General features: G+C 36.5%; 1 protein-coding gene across 2 annotated transcripts in view; it reads left to right on the top strand.

Annotated features, from left to right (window-relative positions):
• The window catches only part of HDX (highly divergent homeobox), a 197,464-nt gene that overhangs the window by 167,415 nt on the left and 16,244 nt on the right, over positions 1 to 13,805 (top strand). For both annotated transcript variants that reach the window (XM_004378876.1, XM_004378877.2), the window contains exon 7: positions 9,442 to 9,521. In XM_004378876.1, the coding sequence (XP_004378933.1) occupies positions 9,442 to 9,521 (80 nt within the window). The remainder of the gene's footprint in view (positions 1 to 9,441; positions 9,522 to 13,805) is intronic.

Consider the following 13,805-nt stretch of genomic DNA (forward strand, 5'->3'; position numbering starts at 1 on the left):
ACTATATAATGATTAAGATGATGATCCATCATGAAGACATAACCATAATAAACATCTATGCACCCAATGATAGGGCTCCAAAATACATACAACAAACTCTAACAACACTGAAAAGATAAATTGACAGTTCCACAATAATAGTAGGAGACTTCAACATACCACTCTCAGTAAAGGACAGAAAATCTGAAAAGAAACTCAGCAAAGATACGGAAGACCTAAAGGGCACAATCAGCCAACTTGACCTCATAGACATATACAGAACAATCCATCCAACAGCTGCAAAGTACACATTCTTTTCCCATGCAGATGGAACGTTCTCCCGAATAGGCCACAGTGTAATCCTCAACAAGATCCAAAATGTTGAGATAATACAAAGTATTTTCTCTGACCACAATGCCATCAAAGTAGAAATTAACAACAGAAAGAGCAAGGAAAAAAAATCAATTACATGGAAACCGAATAACACCCTGCTTACAAACCACTGGGTAATAGAAGGAATCAGAGATGGAATCAAACAAATAGAAAGAAAACGGAAAAAAAAAAGCCCACAGCCACCAGAAGAAAGGAAATAATAAAGATCAGAGCAGAAATAGATGAAATAGAGAATAGAAAAACAAGAGAAAATTTGGTTCTTTGAAAGAATCAATAAAATCGACAAACCACTGGCCAGACTGACAAAAGAAAAACAGGAGAGTATGCAAATCACCCAAATAAGAAATGAAATAGGCGACATTACAACAGACCCAACTGAAATAAAACAGATCATAACAGAACATTATGAAAAATTATACTCCAACAAATTTGAAAACTTAGAGGAAATGGATAAATTTCTAGAAACACACTACCTCCACAAACTACAACAAAGTGATGTTTAAAATCTGAACACACCCATAACAAGAGAAGAGATTGAAAAAGTAATTTAAAAACTTCCAACAAAAAAAACTCTGGCCCAGATGGCTTCACTGGAGAATTCTACCAAAAATTCAGAGAAGAGCTTGTACCAGTACTATTCAAATTATTTCAGAATATACAAAAGGAAGAAACTCTCCTGAATTCAGTCTATGAGGCCAGCATAACCCTGATACCAAAACCAGGCAAAGATTCCACTAAAAAAAGAAAATTACAGACCATATCTCTCAGGAATATAGATGCAAAAATTCTCAACAAAATTCTAGCCAATAGAATTCAGTATCATATCAAAAAAAAAAAAAAATACAACACGACCAAGTAGCATTCATACCAGGTATGCAAGGATGGTTCAGGATTAGAAAACCAATCAAAGTAATCCACCACATAAATAAAAGGAAAGAAAAGAATCACATGATCATCTCAATTGATGCAGAAAAGGCATTCGACAAAATCCAACACCCATTCCTGATAAAAACTCTCAATAAAATAGATATAGAAGGGAAATTCTCAACATACTAAAGGGCATCTATGCAAAACCAACAGCCAAAATCATTTTTAATGGAGAGAGTCTGAAAACATTCCCCTTGAGAACAGGAACAAGACAAGGATGCCCTTTATTACCACTCCTGTTTAAAATTGTACTGGAAGTTCTAGCTAGAGCAATAAGGCAAGAAAAAGAAATAAAGGTCAACCAAATTGGTAATAAAGATGTTAAACTGTCCTTGTTTGTGGATGATATGATACTATACATAGAAAACCCTAAAGACTCCATGAAAAAACTACTGGAACTAATAGAAAGATTCAGCAGAGTAGGAGAATACAAGATAAACAAACACAAATCAGTTGGATTCCTATACACCAATAAAGAGAACAATGAAAAGGAAATCAGGAAAACAGTACCATTTATAATAGCCCCTAAAATAATAAAATACTTAGGAATAAATCTAACCAAGGATATAAAAGACGTATACAAAGAAAACTACAAAACAGTACTGCAAGAAACCCAAAGGGATCTAAATAAATGGAAAAACATACCATGCTCATGGATAGGTAGACTCACCATTGTGAAAATGACAATTCTTCCCAAAGAAATTTACAGATACAACACAATCCCTATCCAATACCAACAACATTCTTCACAGGGATAGAAAAACTAATCATTTACTTTATATGGAAAGGGAAAAGGACTCAAATAAGTAAAGCACTATTGAAGAAGAAGAAGAAAGTAGGAGGACCCACACTACCTGATCTCAGAACCTACTGTACAGCTACTGTAGTCAAAACAGCCTGGTACTGGTACAAAGACAGATACATTGACCAATGGAACAGAATTGAGAACCCAAATGTAAATCCATCCACCTACGGTCACCCGATCTTCAACAAGGGTCCAAAGTCCATCAAATGGGGAAAAGACCGTCTTTTTAACAAATGGTGCTGGCAAAACTGGATATCCATCTGCAAAAAAATGAAACAGGACCCTTACCTCACACCATATACAAAAACTAATTCAAAACGGAACAAAGATGTAAATATAAAGCCAAAAACTATAAAGTTCATAGAAGGAAAAATAGGACAAGCACTACAGGCCCTAATACATGGCATTAACAGCATACAAACCATAACCATCAACATGCAAAACCCAGAAGATAAGCCAGATAACTGGGATCTTCTAAAAATCAAACTCTTATGCTCTTCAAAAGACTTCACCAAAAGAGTACAAAGAGAACCTACAGACTGGGAAAAAAATTTTGACAGTAGAAGTCAGACAAAGGTATAATCTCTAGAATCTACAAGAAAATCCAACACCTGTTTAACAAAAAGACAAATAATCCAATTATAACATGGGCAAAGGAAATGAACAGACACTTCGCCAAAGAAGACATTCAAGTGGCCAACAGACACAGGAGGAAATGCTTGCCTTCACTAGCCATTAGAGAAATGCAAATTAAAACCACAATGAGATATCATCTCACACCGGCATTACTGGCACGAATCAAAAACACTGGCAATAACAAATGTTGGAGGGGCTGTGGGGAGATTGGAACCTTATGCACTGCTGGTGGGAATGCAAAATGATACAACCATTTTGGAAAATGATGTGGCGCTTCCTTAGAAAGCTAGAAATAGAAATACCATACGATCCAGCAATCCTACTCCTAGGAATATATCCTAGAGAAAGAAGAGTCGTCACTCAAATAGACATATGCGCACCCATGTTCATGGCAGCCTTGTTCACAATAGCAAAAAGCTGGAAACAACCTAGATGCTCACCAACAGATGAATGGATAAACAAACTATGGTACATACACACCATGGAGTACTACACAACGATAAAGAACAATGATGAATCCGTCAAGCATCTCATAACATGGATGAAACTGGAGGACATTATGCTGAGTGAAACAAGTCAATCACAAAAGGACAAATATTGTAAGAGACCTCTACTGTAAAAACTCATGAAAAAGTTTATACACACGAAAGTAACAATCTTTGTTGGTTATAAGGGATGGGAGGGGTGGGGGTGAAATACTAAATACACAATAGATAAGTGGTATCTTTGGTGAAGGGTGAGACAGTACACAATACTGGGGAAGCCTGCACAACTTGTACAAGGAAAGGTCATGGAAGCTCCATAGACACATCCAAACTCCCTGAGGGACTGAATTGCTGAGAGGAGGGCTGTGGGGACTATGGTCTCAGGGAACATCTAGCTTAATTGGCATAACAAGGTTTATAAAGACAATGTTCTGCATTCTACCTTGGTAAGTAGCATCTGGTGTCTTAAAAGCCTGTGAGCAGCCATCTAAGATACTCCACTGGTCTCACCCCTTCGGGAGCAAGGAAGAATGAAGAGAACAGGTTACAAGGGAAAGATTAGTCCAAAGGACTAATGGACCACAGCTACCAAGACCTCCACCAGACTGAATCTAGTACAACTAGATGGTGCCCGGCTACCACCACTGACTCCTCTGATCGGGATCACAACAGAGGGTTCTGGACAGAGCTGGAGAAGGATGTAGAACAAAATTCTAACACAAAAAAAAAAAGACCAGATTTACTGGCCTGAAAGAGACTGGAGAAACCCCGAGAGTATGGCCCCCATACACCCTTTTAGCTCAGTGATGAAGTCACTTTCAAGGTTCACCTTTCAGCCAGAGATTGGACAGCCCCATAAAACAAAATGGGACTAATGAGGCACAGAAGTCCAGGGACAAGGACTAGAAGGCAGAAGGGGACAGGAAAGCTGGTGATAGGGAACCCAAGGTTGAGTAAGGACAATGTTGACATGTAATGGGGTTTTTAACCATTGTCATAGGGCAACATGTGTACTGTTTAATGAGAAACTATTTTGTTCTGTAAACCTTCATCTAAAGTGAGAATAGCAGCACAACTCGAAGAACGTAATCAATGTCACTGAATTGTGCATGTAGAAGTTTTTGAAACGGTTTATCTTTGGCTATGTATATTTTCACCAAAAAAAAAAAAAGGTCAAGAAGGGAGAGGGTTGACTTGTCATGGGATTGTTAAGCAGTGTCGTAAAACAATATTTGTATTGACTGTTTAATGAGAAACTATTTGTTCTGTAAACCTTCACCTAAAGTACAATTTAAAAAAAGCTTAAATATAAAAAAAGAAAAAAAAAGGGGGCAAAATCAAAACATCAGGTATAAAATTTAAACAAATAGTGAACAGCAAAAGAAGTCCAAAGCCACCAGAAGAAAGGAAATAATAAAGATAAGAGCAGAAATAAATAGAAAATAGAAAAACAATAGAAAGAATCAACAAAACCAAAAGTTGGTTCTTTGAAAGGGTCAACAAAATCGACAAACCATTGACCAAACTGACAAACGAAAAACTGGAGTGGATGCAAATAACCCAAATAAGAAATGAAATGGGAGACATTACAACAGACCTTACTGAAATAAAAAGTATCATAACAGAGTTGTGTAAAAAACTATATTTCAACAAATTTGAAAACCTACAGGAAATGGACAAATTTCTAGAAACACACTACCTACCTAAAGTAACACAAACTGAGTACGAAAATCTGGACAGAACCATAACAGAGAAGAGACTCAAAATGTAACTAAAAAAAAAAAAAAAAACTCCCAACAGAAAAAAAAGCCCTGACCCAGATGGCTTCACTGGAGAATTCTACCAAACATTCAGAGAAGAGCTTGCACCAGTACTACTCAAACTGTTTTACAGCATAGAAAAGGAAGGTTGCTTACAAATTCATTCTATGAAGCCAGCATAACCCTGATACCAAAACCAGGCATAGACACCACAAAAAAGGAAAATTACTTCTCTCATGAATATAGATGCAAAAATTCACAACAAAATTCTAGCCAATAGAATTCCACATACTATTAAAAAAAATACGCCACGACCAAGTGGGATTCATACCAGGAATGCAAGAATGGTTCAACATTAGAAAATCAATCAATGTAATCCATCATTTAAATTAAACAAAAGAAAAGAATCACATGATCATCTCAGTGATCCAGAAAAGGCATTCGATAAAGTCCAACACCCATTCCTGATAAAAACTGTCAATAAAATAAGTATAGAGGGGGGAATATTTCTCAATATAATAAAGGGCATCTATACAAAACCAACAGCCAACATCATTCTTAATGTAGAGAAGCTGAAAACATTCCCCCTGAGAACAAGAAAAAGACAAAGATGCCTTTATCATCATTCTTATTTAACATTGTGCCAGAGGTCCTAGCTACAGCAATAAGGCAAGAAAGAGAAATAAAGGCCATCCAAATTGGTAACAAAGAAGTAAAACTGTCCTTGTCTGTGGATGATATGATACTGTATGTAGGGAACCCAAAAGACTGCACAAGAAAACTACCAGAACTCATAGAAAGATTCAGCAGATTAGAGAATACAAGGTAAACATACATAATCACTTGGATTCCTATACACCAATAAAGAGAACTACAAAAAGGAAATCAGGAAATCAATACAGTTTATAACAGCCTCTAAAAAAATAAAACACTTATGAATAAATCTAACCAGGGACATAAAAGACCTACACAAAGAAAACTACAAAACACTACTGCAAGAATCCAAAACAGACCTACATAAATGGAAAAACATACCATGCTCATGGATCAGTAGACTCAACATGGTGAAAATAACAATTCTACTCAAACAATCTACAAATAAAATGCAATCCTGATCCAAATGCCAATAGCATTCTTTAATGAGATGTGTAAGCTAATTATTAACTTTATATGGAAAGGAAAGAGTCCCCAGATAAGTAAAGCACTATTGACGAAGAAGAGCAAAGTAGGAGGACTCGCATTACCTGACCTCAGAACCTACTATACAGCTACGGTAGTCAAAACAGCCTAGTACTGGTACAACAACAGACACATTGACCAATGGAACAGAATTGAGTACTCAGATGTAAATCCATCCACCTAGGTAACCTGATCTTCGATAAAGGACCAGAGTCCATTAATAGGGGAAAAGACAGTCTTTGTAACAAATGGAGTTGGCAAAACTGGATGTCCATCTGCAAAAAAAAAAAAAGGAAAAAAAACCTCACACCATACACAAAAACTAATTCAAAATGGATCAAAGACCTAAATATAAAACTAAAACGTATAAAGATCATAGAAGGAAAAATAGGTCCTAATGCACGACAGAAATAGGATACAAACTGTAACTAACAATACACAAACACCAGAAGATAAGCTAGATAACTGGGATTTTCTAAAAATTAAAGACTTATGCTCATCAAAAGACTTCACCAACAGAGTAAAAAGAGAACCTACAGACTGGGAAAAATTTTTTGGCTATGACAAATCCAAAAAATGTCTAATCTCTAAAATTATAGGAAAACCCAACACCTCCACAACAAAAAAACAAATAATTCAATTAAAAAATGGGCTAAGGCTGTGAACAAACGCTTCACGAAAGAAGACATTCATGCTGCTAACAGACACACGAGGAAGTGCTTGTGATCATTAGACATTAGAGAAATGCGAATCAAAACCACAATGGGACACATTACACCCTGACATTACTGGCACGAATCAAAAAACAGAAAATAACAAATGTTGGAGAGGCTGCTGATGGGAATGTAAAATGGTACCACCATTTTTGAAAAAGCTAGAAATAGAAATACCATACGATCCAGCAATCCCACTTCTAGGAATATATCCTAGAAAAATAAGAGCCGTCACACGAATAGACATATGCACACCCATGTTCATTGCAGCACTATTCACAATAGCAAAAAGATGGAAATAACCTAAGTGCCCATTAACAGATGAATGATAAACAAATTATGGTACATACACACAATGGAATACTACACAACGGTAAGGAACAATGATGAATTTGTGAAACATTTCACAACATGGATGAATCTGGAGGACATTATGTTGAGTGAAATAAGGCAATCACAGAAGGACAAATTCTGTATGAGACCAGTATTATAAAAAAATCATGAAAAGTTTTACACACAGAAAGAAACAGTCTTTGATGGTTATGAGTGTGATGATGGCCTCAATCATAGCAATGATTGTGAGGATGGCGCAGGACCAGGCAATTGTACATAGAGTCACTACTGAGTCAGAACCGATTCAATGACACCTAACAACAACATACAGTGCCCTCTGGAGTTTTCAGTCATTAATAGTTCTACTTATTTGTTCATTTTCCAATTAGCAGAGCTGCTCTTCTTGAGGAATCCATAGACAGAATAACAATGTTTAGCTTTCAAACTTTCAACTAATGTTGAAGCTATCTGTAAGCAAAAGAAAAAATTCCTTATTCAGCTGTATTACTTCCCACACTTTTATTTTAGAAATCCTCAAAATAGTTTTTAATTTAAATCTTCTAAAATAATCACACCAGGCATGAATACATAGCCACTAAAAAAGAACTATGTACAAAGTTATGAACAAGTGACAACAGGAATATAAGGCAAATCTATAAATAAAGTTACTAGTAATGATCTTGATGGTGAGCAATATAACCCATATTCTGAGGCAGCTAGTGCCGGCTCTGCGGCTAAACCTGCTGACAGTTTTCTCTCCCTTTATTTCATTCTGTTGTTGATTACATAGGATTTGAAATATCTGTGATTTGGAATTTTAAATAGTGAATAAAGTTTCCTCTGTCTAGAAACCATTCTTTTTGAAAATTTTTAATTGACTTTATAGAGGACTTTGCATGAAAACTCTGGTAAGGTTTCTCTGAATATCTTAAACTCTAATTCTCTATGTGCTCATATGTGAGTTCCTGGATCACCATGTTTCTCTCCTAATCATCCCATACAAGGCACACCACTATATGTCTTTCCATGGGAAGGAACGGAGTGGTAAAAATCTTCGTGGGGCTGATAAATATTGTTGTGCTGCTCTCTAAAGTGAAATAAAATATTGATTACCAAGGGGCCAATAATTTCTATTAGTATTTGCTCAATTAATCTCCATGGCATGGCTGTGTAGAAAGAAAAGAGAGAAACATTGCTGCCCTGTTTTTCTAAGTGTTGGCGGTGAGGATCATCTAAAAAAGAGGGGATTATGCATGTAGATACCCTTTGTGGTGAACCAGCCACTTTCTGTAGGTCAACAAGGGAGCTTTATAGTAGACTACTCTCTGAATTAATTTCTTTCTATTTCAATTTATGTTCTTCATCGTTTTTAGAATGTAGAATTTTGAATATATGTTTATTGTAGAAAATATTGTAAAATGCAATGAAAAAATAGAAATAATTCTACCACTCGGTGATACCCATTCTTAAAATAGGGGTGGGGGATGTTTTTGCCAGTGTTTTCTCTTTTCCAATAAAAGATGTTTTTGCCTTTTTACAAAACTGGAAATGTACTGTGTTTATAGATTTATATCCTATACTTTAAAATTATTTTATCACTTTTATCTTATTACAATTAACAATACATTGTAATAAATACAAATAAGCAAAAAGAAGGAAATAAGAATAATAAAAAATAAGTAAAAATGAAGAAAAATGAAAACCACCTGTAATCCTATCCAGAAATAATAATGTTGTTTTGGTATAAATACTGTTAGTCTTTTTTTTCCTCCAGGAAAATTTATACTCTTTTTCTTTCACAAAATTAAGATCACAGTGTACCTACATAGTAGATTTTGTAACCTTCATTATTTTACTTTCCAATAGATCATGAATATTTTTCTTGTTATTAACAAGTCTTTTATTCCTTTTTAGTGGGCTCATATTACTCTATTGTAGGGATAGATCCTAAATTGTTTCTTTAATCCTCCACTGTTAAGCATATAGGTTGTTTCTTTTTTTTTTTCTATTACAAACAGCACAGTGGTAACTGTCCTTGTATTTGCACACACACATGCTCATTTCCTTAGGATACATTGTATAGAAACTGGAATACATGTTAAAGAATTATGAAGCGAATTTGTTACTTGTGTCTTTTTATAATAGAGAAATTATTTATATGCTCTTAAAAAGGAAATCTCAATAAAGGTTTGAGAAATGAAAAATGAATTCATTGTGTTCTCTTCCTATAGAAGAGTCCAATGAAGTTGTTCCAAATGAGGCAAGAGCTCATAAGGAGGAGGACCACCATGCAGTATCTGGAGATAATGTGGTATGTACATTTTGAAATTCTTTCCTCATTACATGATGAACTTGCAAGGACATGTTTCCAGTTGGTGACAATATCAGCATTGTCAGAATAAGGTCCTACTCCACTTCACAAACCAAAACAGAGCTGTTAGCAATGAAGTTGTATATCTTTGAGGACTTAATAAATGAAATTTAAAATGCTGCCATTGGTACCTCAAATTTTTTTATTTAGATTTGAAAATATAAAAACCTAGTGCTTGGTACACATATGACATTTTATACGTAACAAGTTATTTTTCTTCAACACCCTTTAGCAAAGAGCAGATTTCTTCTCATTTGACAGATGGCAGAATTAAAACTTAGTTTAGCCTGAGATTATGAAAGAAGCTTTTGTTAGTTCTAAGCCTTGGATCCAGGGATTTGTGACTCTGGGTTTTCCATTCAGACCATACCTATCTATACTGTGTGGAACTTTTTCTTCTTTCTAGTTAAATTGGACTATTTTAGTCATCTTAAAAATTGCAGTAAAAAGGAAAGATAGTATTAGAAGGCTGAATAGCAAGCAGAGGCAGGCTGTGTGTGGATTAGATTGGGTTTTATGCAAATGTAAACATTTTTTGGTATATAGAGAACACTCTCTAAGCAGCTGTTTTAACAGCATCTATTTATATTCTGACCCCATCAAGTAATACAGAAATCATCATGGTATTAAACTGAAGTCAGGCATAAAGAAAAACGCAATTGTGCTTTTGTTTTCACTTTTGAATCAGTGTTTTGTGCCTGATTGCAACCTTTAAAAAATGACCCCTATAATGGATTTGTCTGTTACAAAATGGCTGTGATTTCAAAAGTTACCCTGGCTTCTATTATAAACATTATACATTTGACACTATAATCCTGCACATCTCCTTAAAAGTTAAGCATATCAAATAGTTTTGTTCTTTTTGTTAAACATCAACAGCACATAAATGTTTTCCAATGCAGAATATAGTTTAATATTGCATCTTACTGATTTCAGTCCTGGTTTAAGTTGATGCCTGACCCTGAACACTAAATTCAACAGGTGTATAGAAAAACAAGGTTTTGTTTTGAGGCAAAATCATGTTTTCATCAGGTAATGATTATTTTCCACCATTATAAATTGTGCTAATGTTCTTAAATTCCATCAAGTAATAATCTCCATCTGTTATAGATTTGCGTTATACTGTACAAGGAATATATGCTGATTTACAAATTGAAACTTGTTTCCCTTTAAAGACATGCTCAATTTTAGCCTGAATTCCTGTGCATTGAATCTCCCCTGCAGCAGACACTAGAAGATAATGAATGAAGTCATGGCATGAGATGACTCACAGTCACTTAAAAAAAAAAACCCATTGCCATCGAGTCAATTTTTCAAGAACAATTGATTTTCAGAGACAAAACTCCAAACTTTTGAAGGTGGATCTCCTCTACTTAAAACTTTTGAGTGCCCTAAGGGCCTCCAAATAGTCACAGATGACAAAGCACACAGTCATATATAAGACTTATGTATTTGCACAAATCTATACAGTGGCCTGTGGTGCCTTCCTTCCTGCATTGCCTAGCTCTCTTTTCCTAAAACCAATCCAAACAATTAAAGAATCTTCAAAAAAAAAAAAAAAAGTTATCAGATCTGAGGTCTACTGAGAGCCAACATAATTAAGTCCCTAGTTCATCGTGATTATAATAGAAAACGAAACATTAGATTCATTTCCAGGTAGCAGTAGAAAGCAATTTCATTGCAACTATCTTCCTGCCTTAGAAGCCTGCAGTCACAAACCCCATAATAGCATTGTATCCTTGTAGGCAATATATGAAATATGATCTTTCCAATTTATGACTTTTAATCACCATATATACTGCTATTCTAAGAAGCCCCTGGTACAAATTCTGCCTACCACATGTCGCTATTAATGCACTTGTTCTTAAAAGACTGTCTAGTGACTAAATCTAGTGTAGCTTTTCTCTTTGTAAAAATTTCTTTTGGAGACTTCTGGCAACATGGCGCTCTAAGCAGAAGCACCACACCATCCCTCCACAGCAGAGATCTGAAAAACGAAGCCAAACAGAGAAAACCGCAATCCTGAAACCCTAAACATCAAATGAAGAGATAAAGAACTTAGCCAAACACCAAATGGAGTAAGAAACTGACAGAGAACAGACAGCAAGGAAACATACACGCAGAGGTCCCCTATCAGCTAACGCAGCGCCGACCCGCCATCTTGGACTCCTATCAGAGACCAGCAAATAGGGAGTATGAGAAAGCAACCTCACAGAGCTACCAGCAGGGGACAGACCAACTGGTAAACAGCGATATACGCTTTCCCACCCCCTACCCTTCTTCACCCCTACTCGGACTCTTCTGCTTCCATGGCCACAGTCTCTTGGCCGGGAAGCACCAGCTGCTTAGATTCTACCCACCCACAATGGCCGATTCCCTGAGTACCATTTGTTGGCTGCTGGGGAAGATTTTTTCTGCTTCTTTTGATTTCTTTCTTTGCTCTCACCATCTCTCCCTCCTTTCACTCAAATATCTGGCTCTGTGCGCCAGCTTTGCTTCTTCCTGAGGGGCTGTGGAGCACCACTCGAGTGTGGAACTGCTTCCTGGACTGTGCTGCCACGCTGGTGGGATCCCAGGGCTTTTTTTTGTTTCCTTGTTTTGAATTTGTTTGTTTTCTTTTTCTTTTCACAGGTTGGGAGCCCGTTCTGGCCAGGTAGTGCTGTGCAGCTTGGGACCTACCCCCTCAGCTTGTGCAGACTTGCAAAGGGATCCCTGAGGGCATTTCTTTTTTGTGGGTTTTTTTTCTGTTTCTTTGGGGGGTTTTCTTGTTCTTTTTTTTTTAATCTGTTTTGTTTTCTTTTCCCTCTTTTTTCCCTTTTTGTCTTTCTTCATTACTCAGTTTCTCATCTCTTTATACCTTCCTTCTCTACCTGTCCCCTGAATACCCGGTGCTGAGTGACACCTCTATATCTTCTAGCCAGGCTGTACTTCAACACCTGGGAACAACTTCCCCAGACCTCGTAGCCACACTAGTGGGATCCCTGGGAGCTTTGCTTTTCTTTTTTCTTTCTAATTTTTATTTATTCATTCTTTTCTTTTCTTTTTTTCTTCTTCTTCCCCTTTTGTTTTTCTCCATTTCATAGTCTCTCATCTCTCCACTCCAAAGGTAAGCTCCCCTAGCACTCTTTTTTGTTGGTTTGCATGTTTTTGGCTCCTGTTTCTCTCCCCTCTCTCCCATAACCATATTAGCCCCACACATCACAATCTCCCCCCTCCATCCTTCATACCTGCACTGTGCGCTTAACATCACACCACCAAGCAGCAAAGGCACAGCCCAACAGAACCTGCTCTGCACTGATAACCGACCCACCCTGGTAGCTGTGGTAAGTGCAACAAACAAGTCATCCCAGCAACTCCTCTTCAGCTAGACCTGCCCTGCTGTACCATATCTGAGCAATTGACCCTGCTAATTGGAGAAGGAAGTGAAAAGTATCATGCCCACGGACAAGCAAACAACAAAGAACACACAGCCTGCCTGCTTAGACATAGCCAAATTTTTTAAAAAAGGATGAAACAAACAAATCTACAATCAATAAATGAGAAAAATAACTACTGAATGCCCCAAAGACAGCAGACAATATCAAAACATTTACTAAAACAGGACAGGATATTTCCAGTAGGTGCCTAAAATAAAACACCAGATGACTTTCCAGTAGAAGAAAAGGCACTAGAACTACCTGATAGGGAATTCAAATCTCTAATACTCAGAATCATCCAAGAGTTGATGCAAAAAAGCAGACAAAAATGAGGAAAAAATAGACAAATTCATGGAAAAGGCAGACAAATTCATGGAAAATACAGACAAAAAAATGGAAGAATTTGGGAAAATAATGCAGGAACAAAATGCCAAAATAAATTCACAGCTGGAAATTATACAAAAACAACAATTAGAAATATAAAAGATAAACAAGATTTCACAGATGAACAGTGTCATAGAAGGGCTGAGGAACAGATCTGAGGTGGTGGAAGACAGGATCAGCGGAATTGAAGACAAACACATGGATACAACTCTGAGGAAAACTCAGAAAAAAGAATGAAGAAAAATGAAGAGAACCTGAGAATTATGTGGGATACAATCAAAAGCAAAAATTTGCAAGTGATTGGAGTTCCAGAACAGGGGGAGAAAACAGAAAACACAGAGAGGATCACTGAAGAACTGCTGACAGAAAACTTCCCCAATATCATGAAAGATGAAAAGCTGGCCATCCAAGAAGCTCAATAAAC

This window comes from Trichechus manatus, unplaced genomic scaffold (assembly GCF_000243295.1).
Source record: "Trichechus manatus latirostris isolate Lorelei unplaced genomic scaffold, TriManLat1.0 scaffold00060, whole genome shotgun sequence".
NCBI classification, from domain to species: Eukaryota; Metazoa; Chordata; class Mammalia; order Sirenia; family Trichechidae; genus Trichechus; species Trichechus manatus.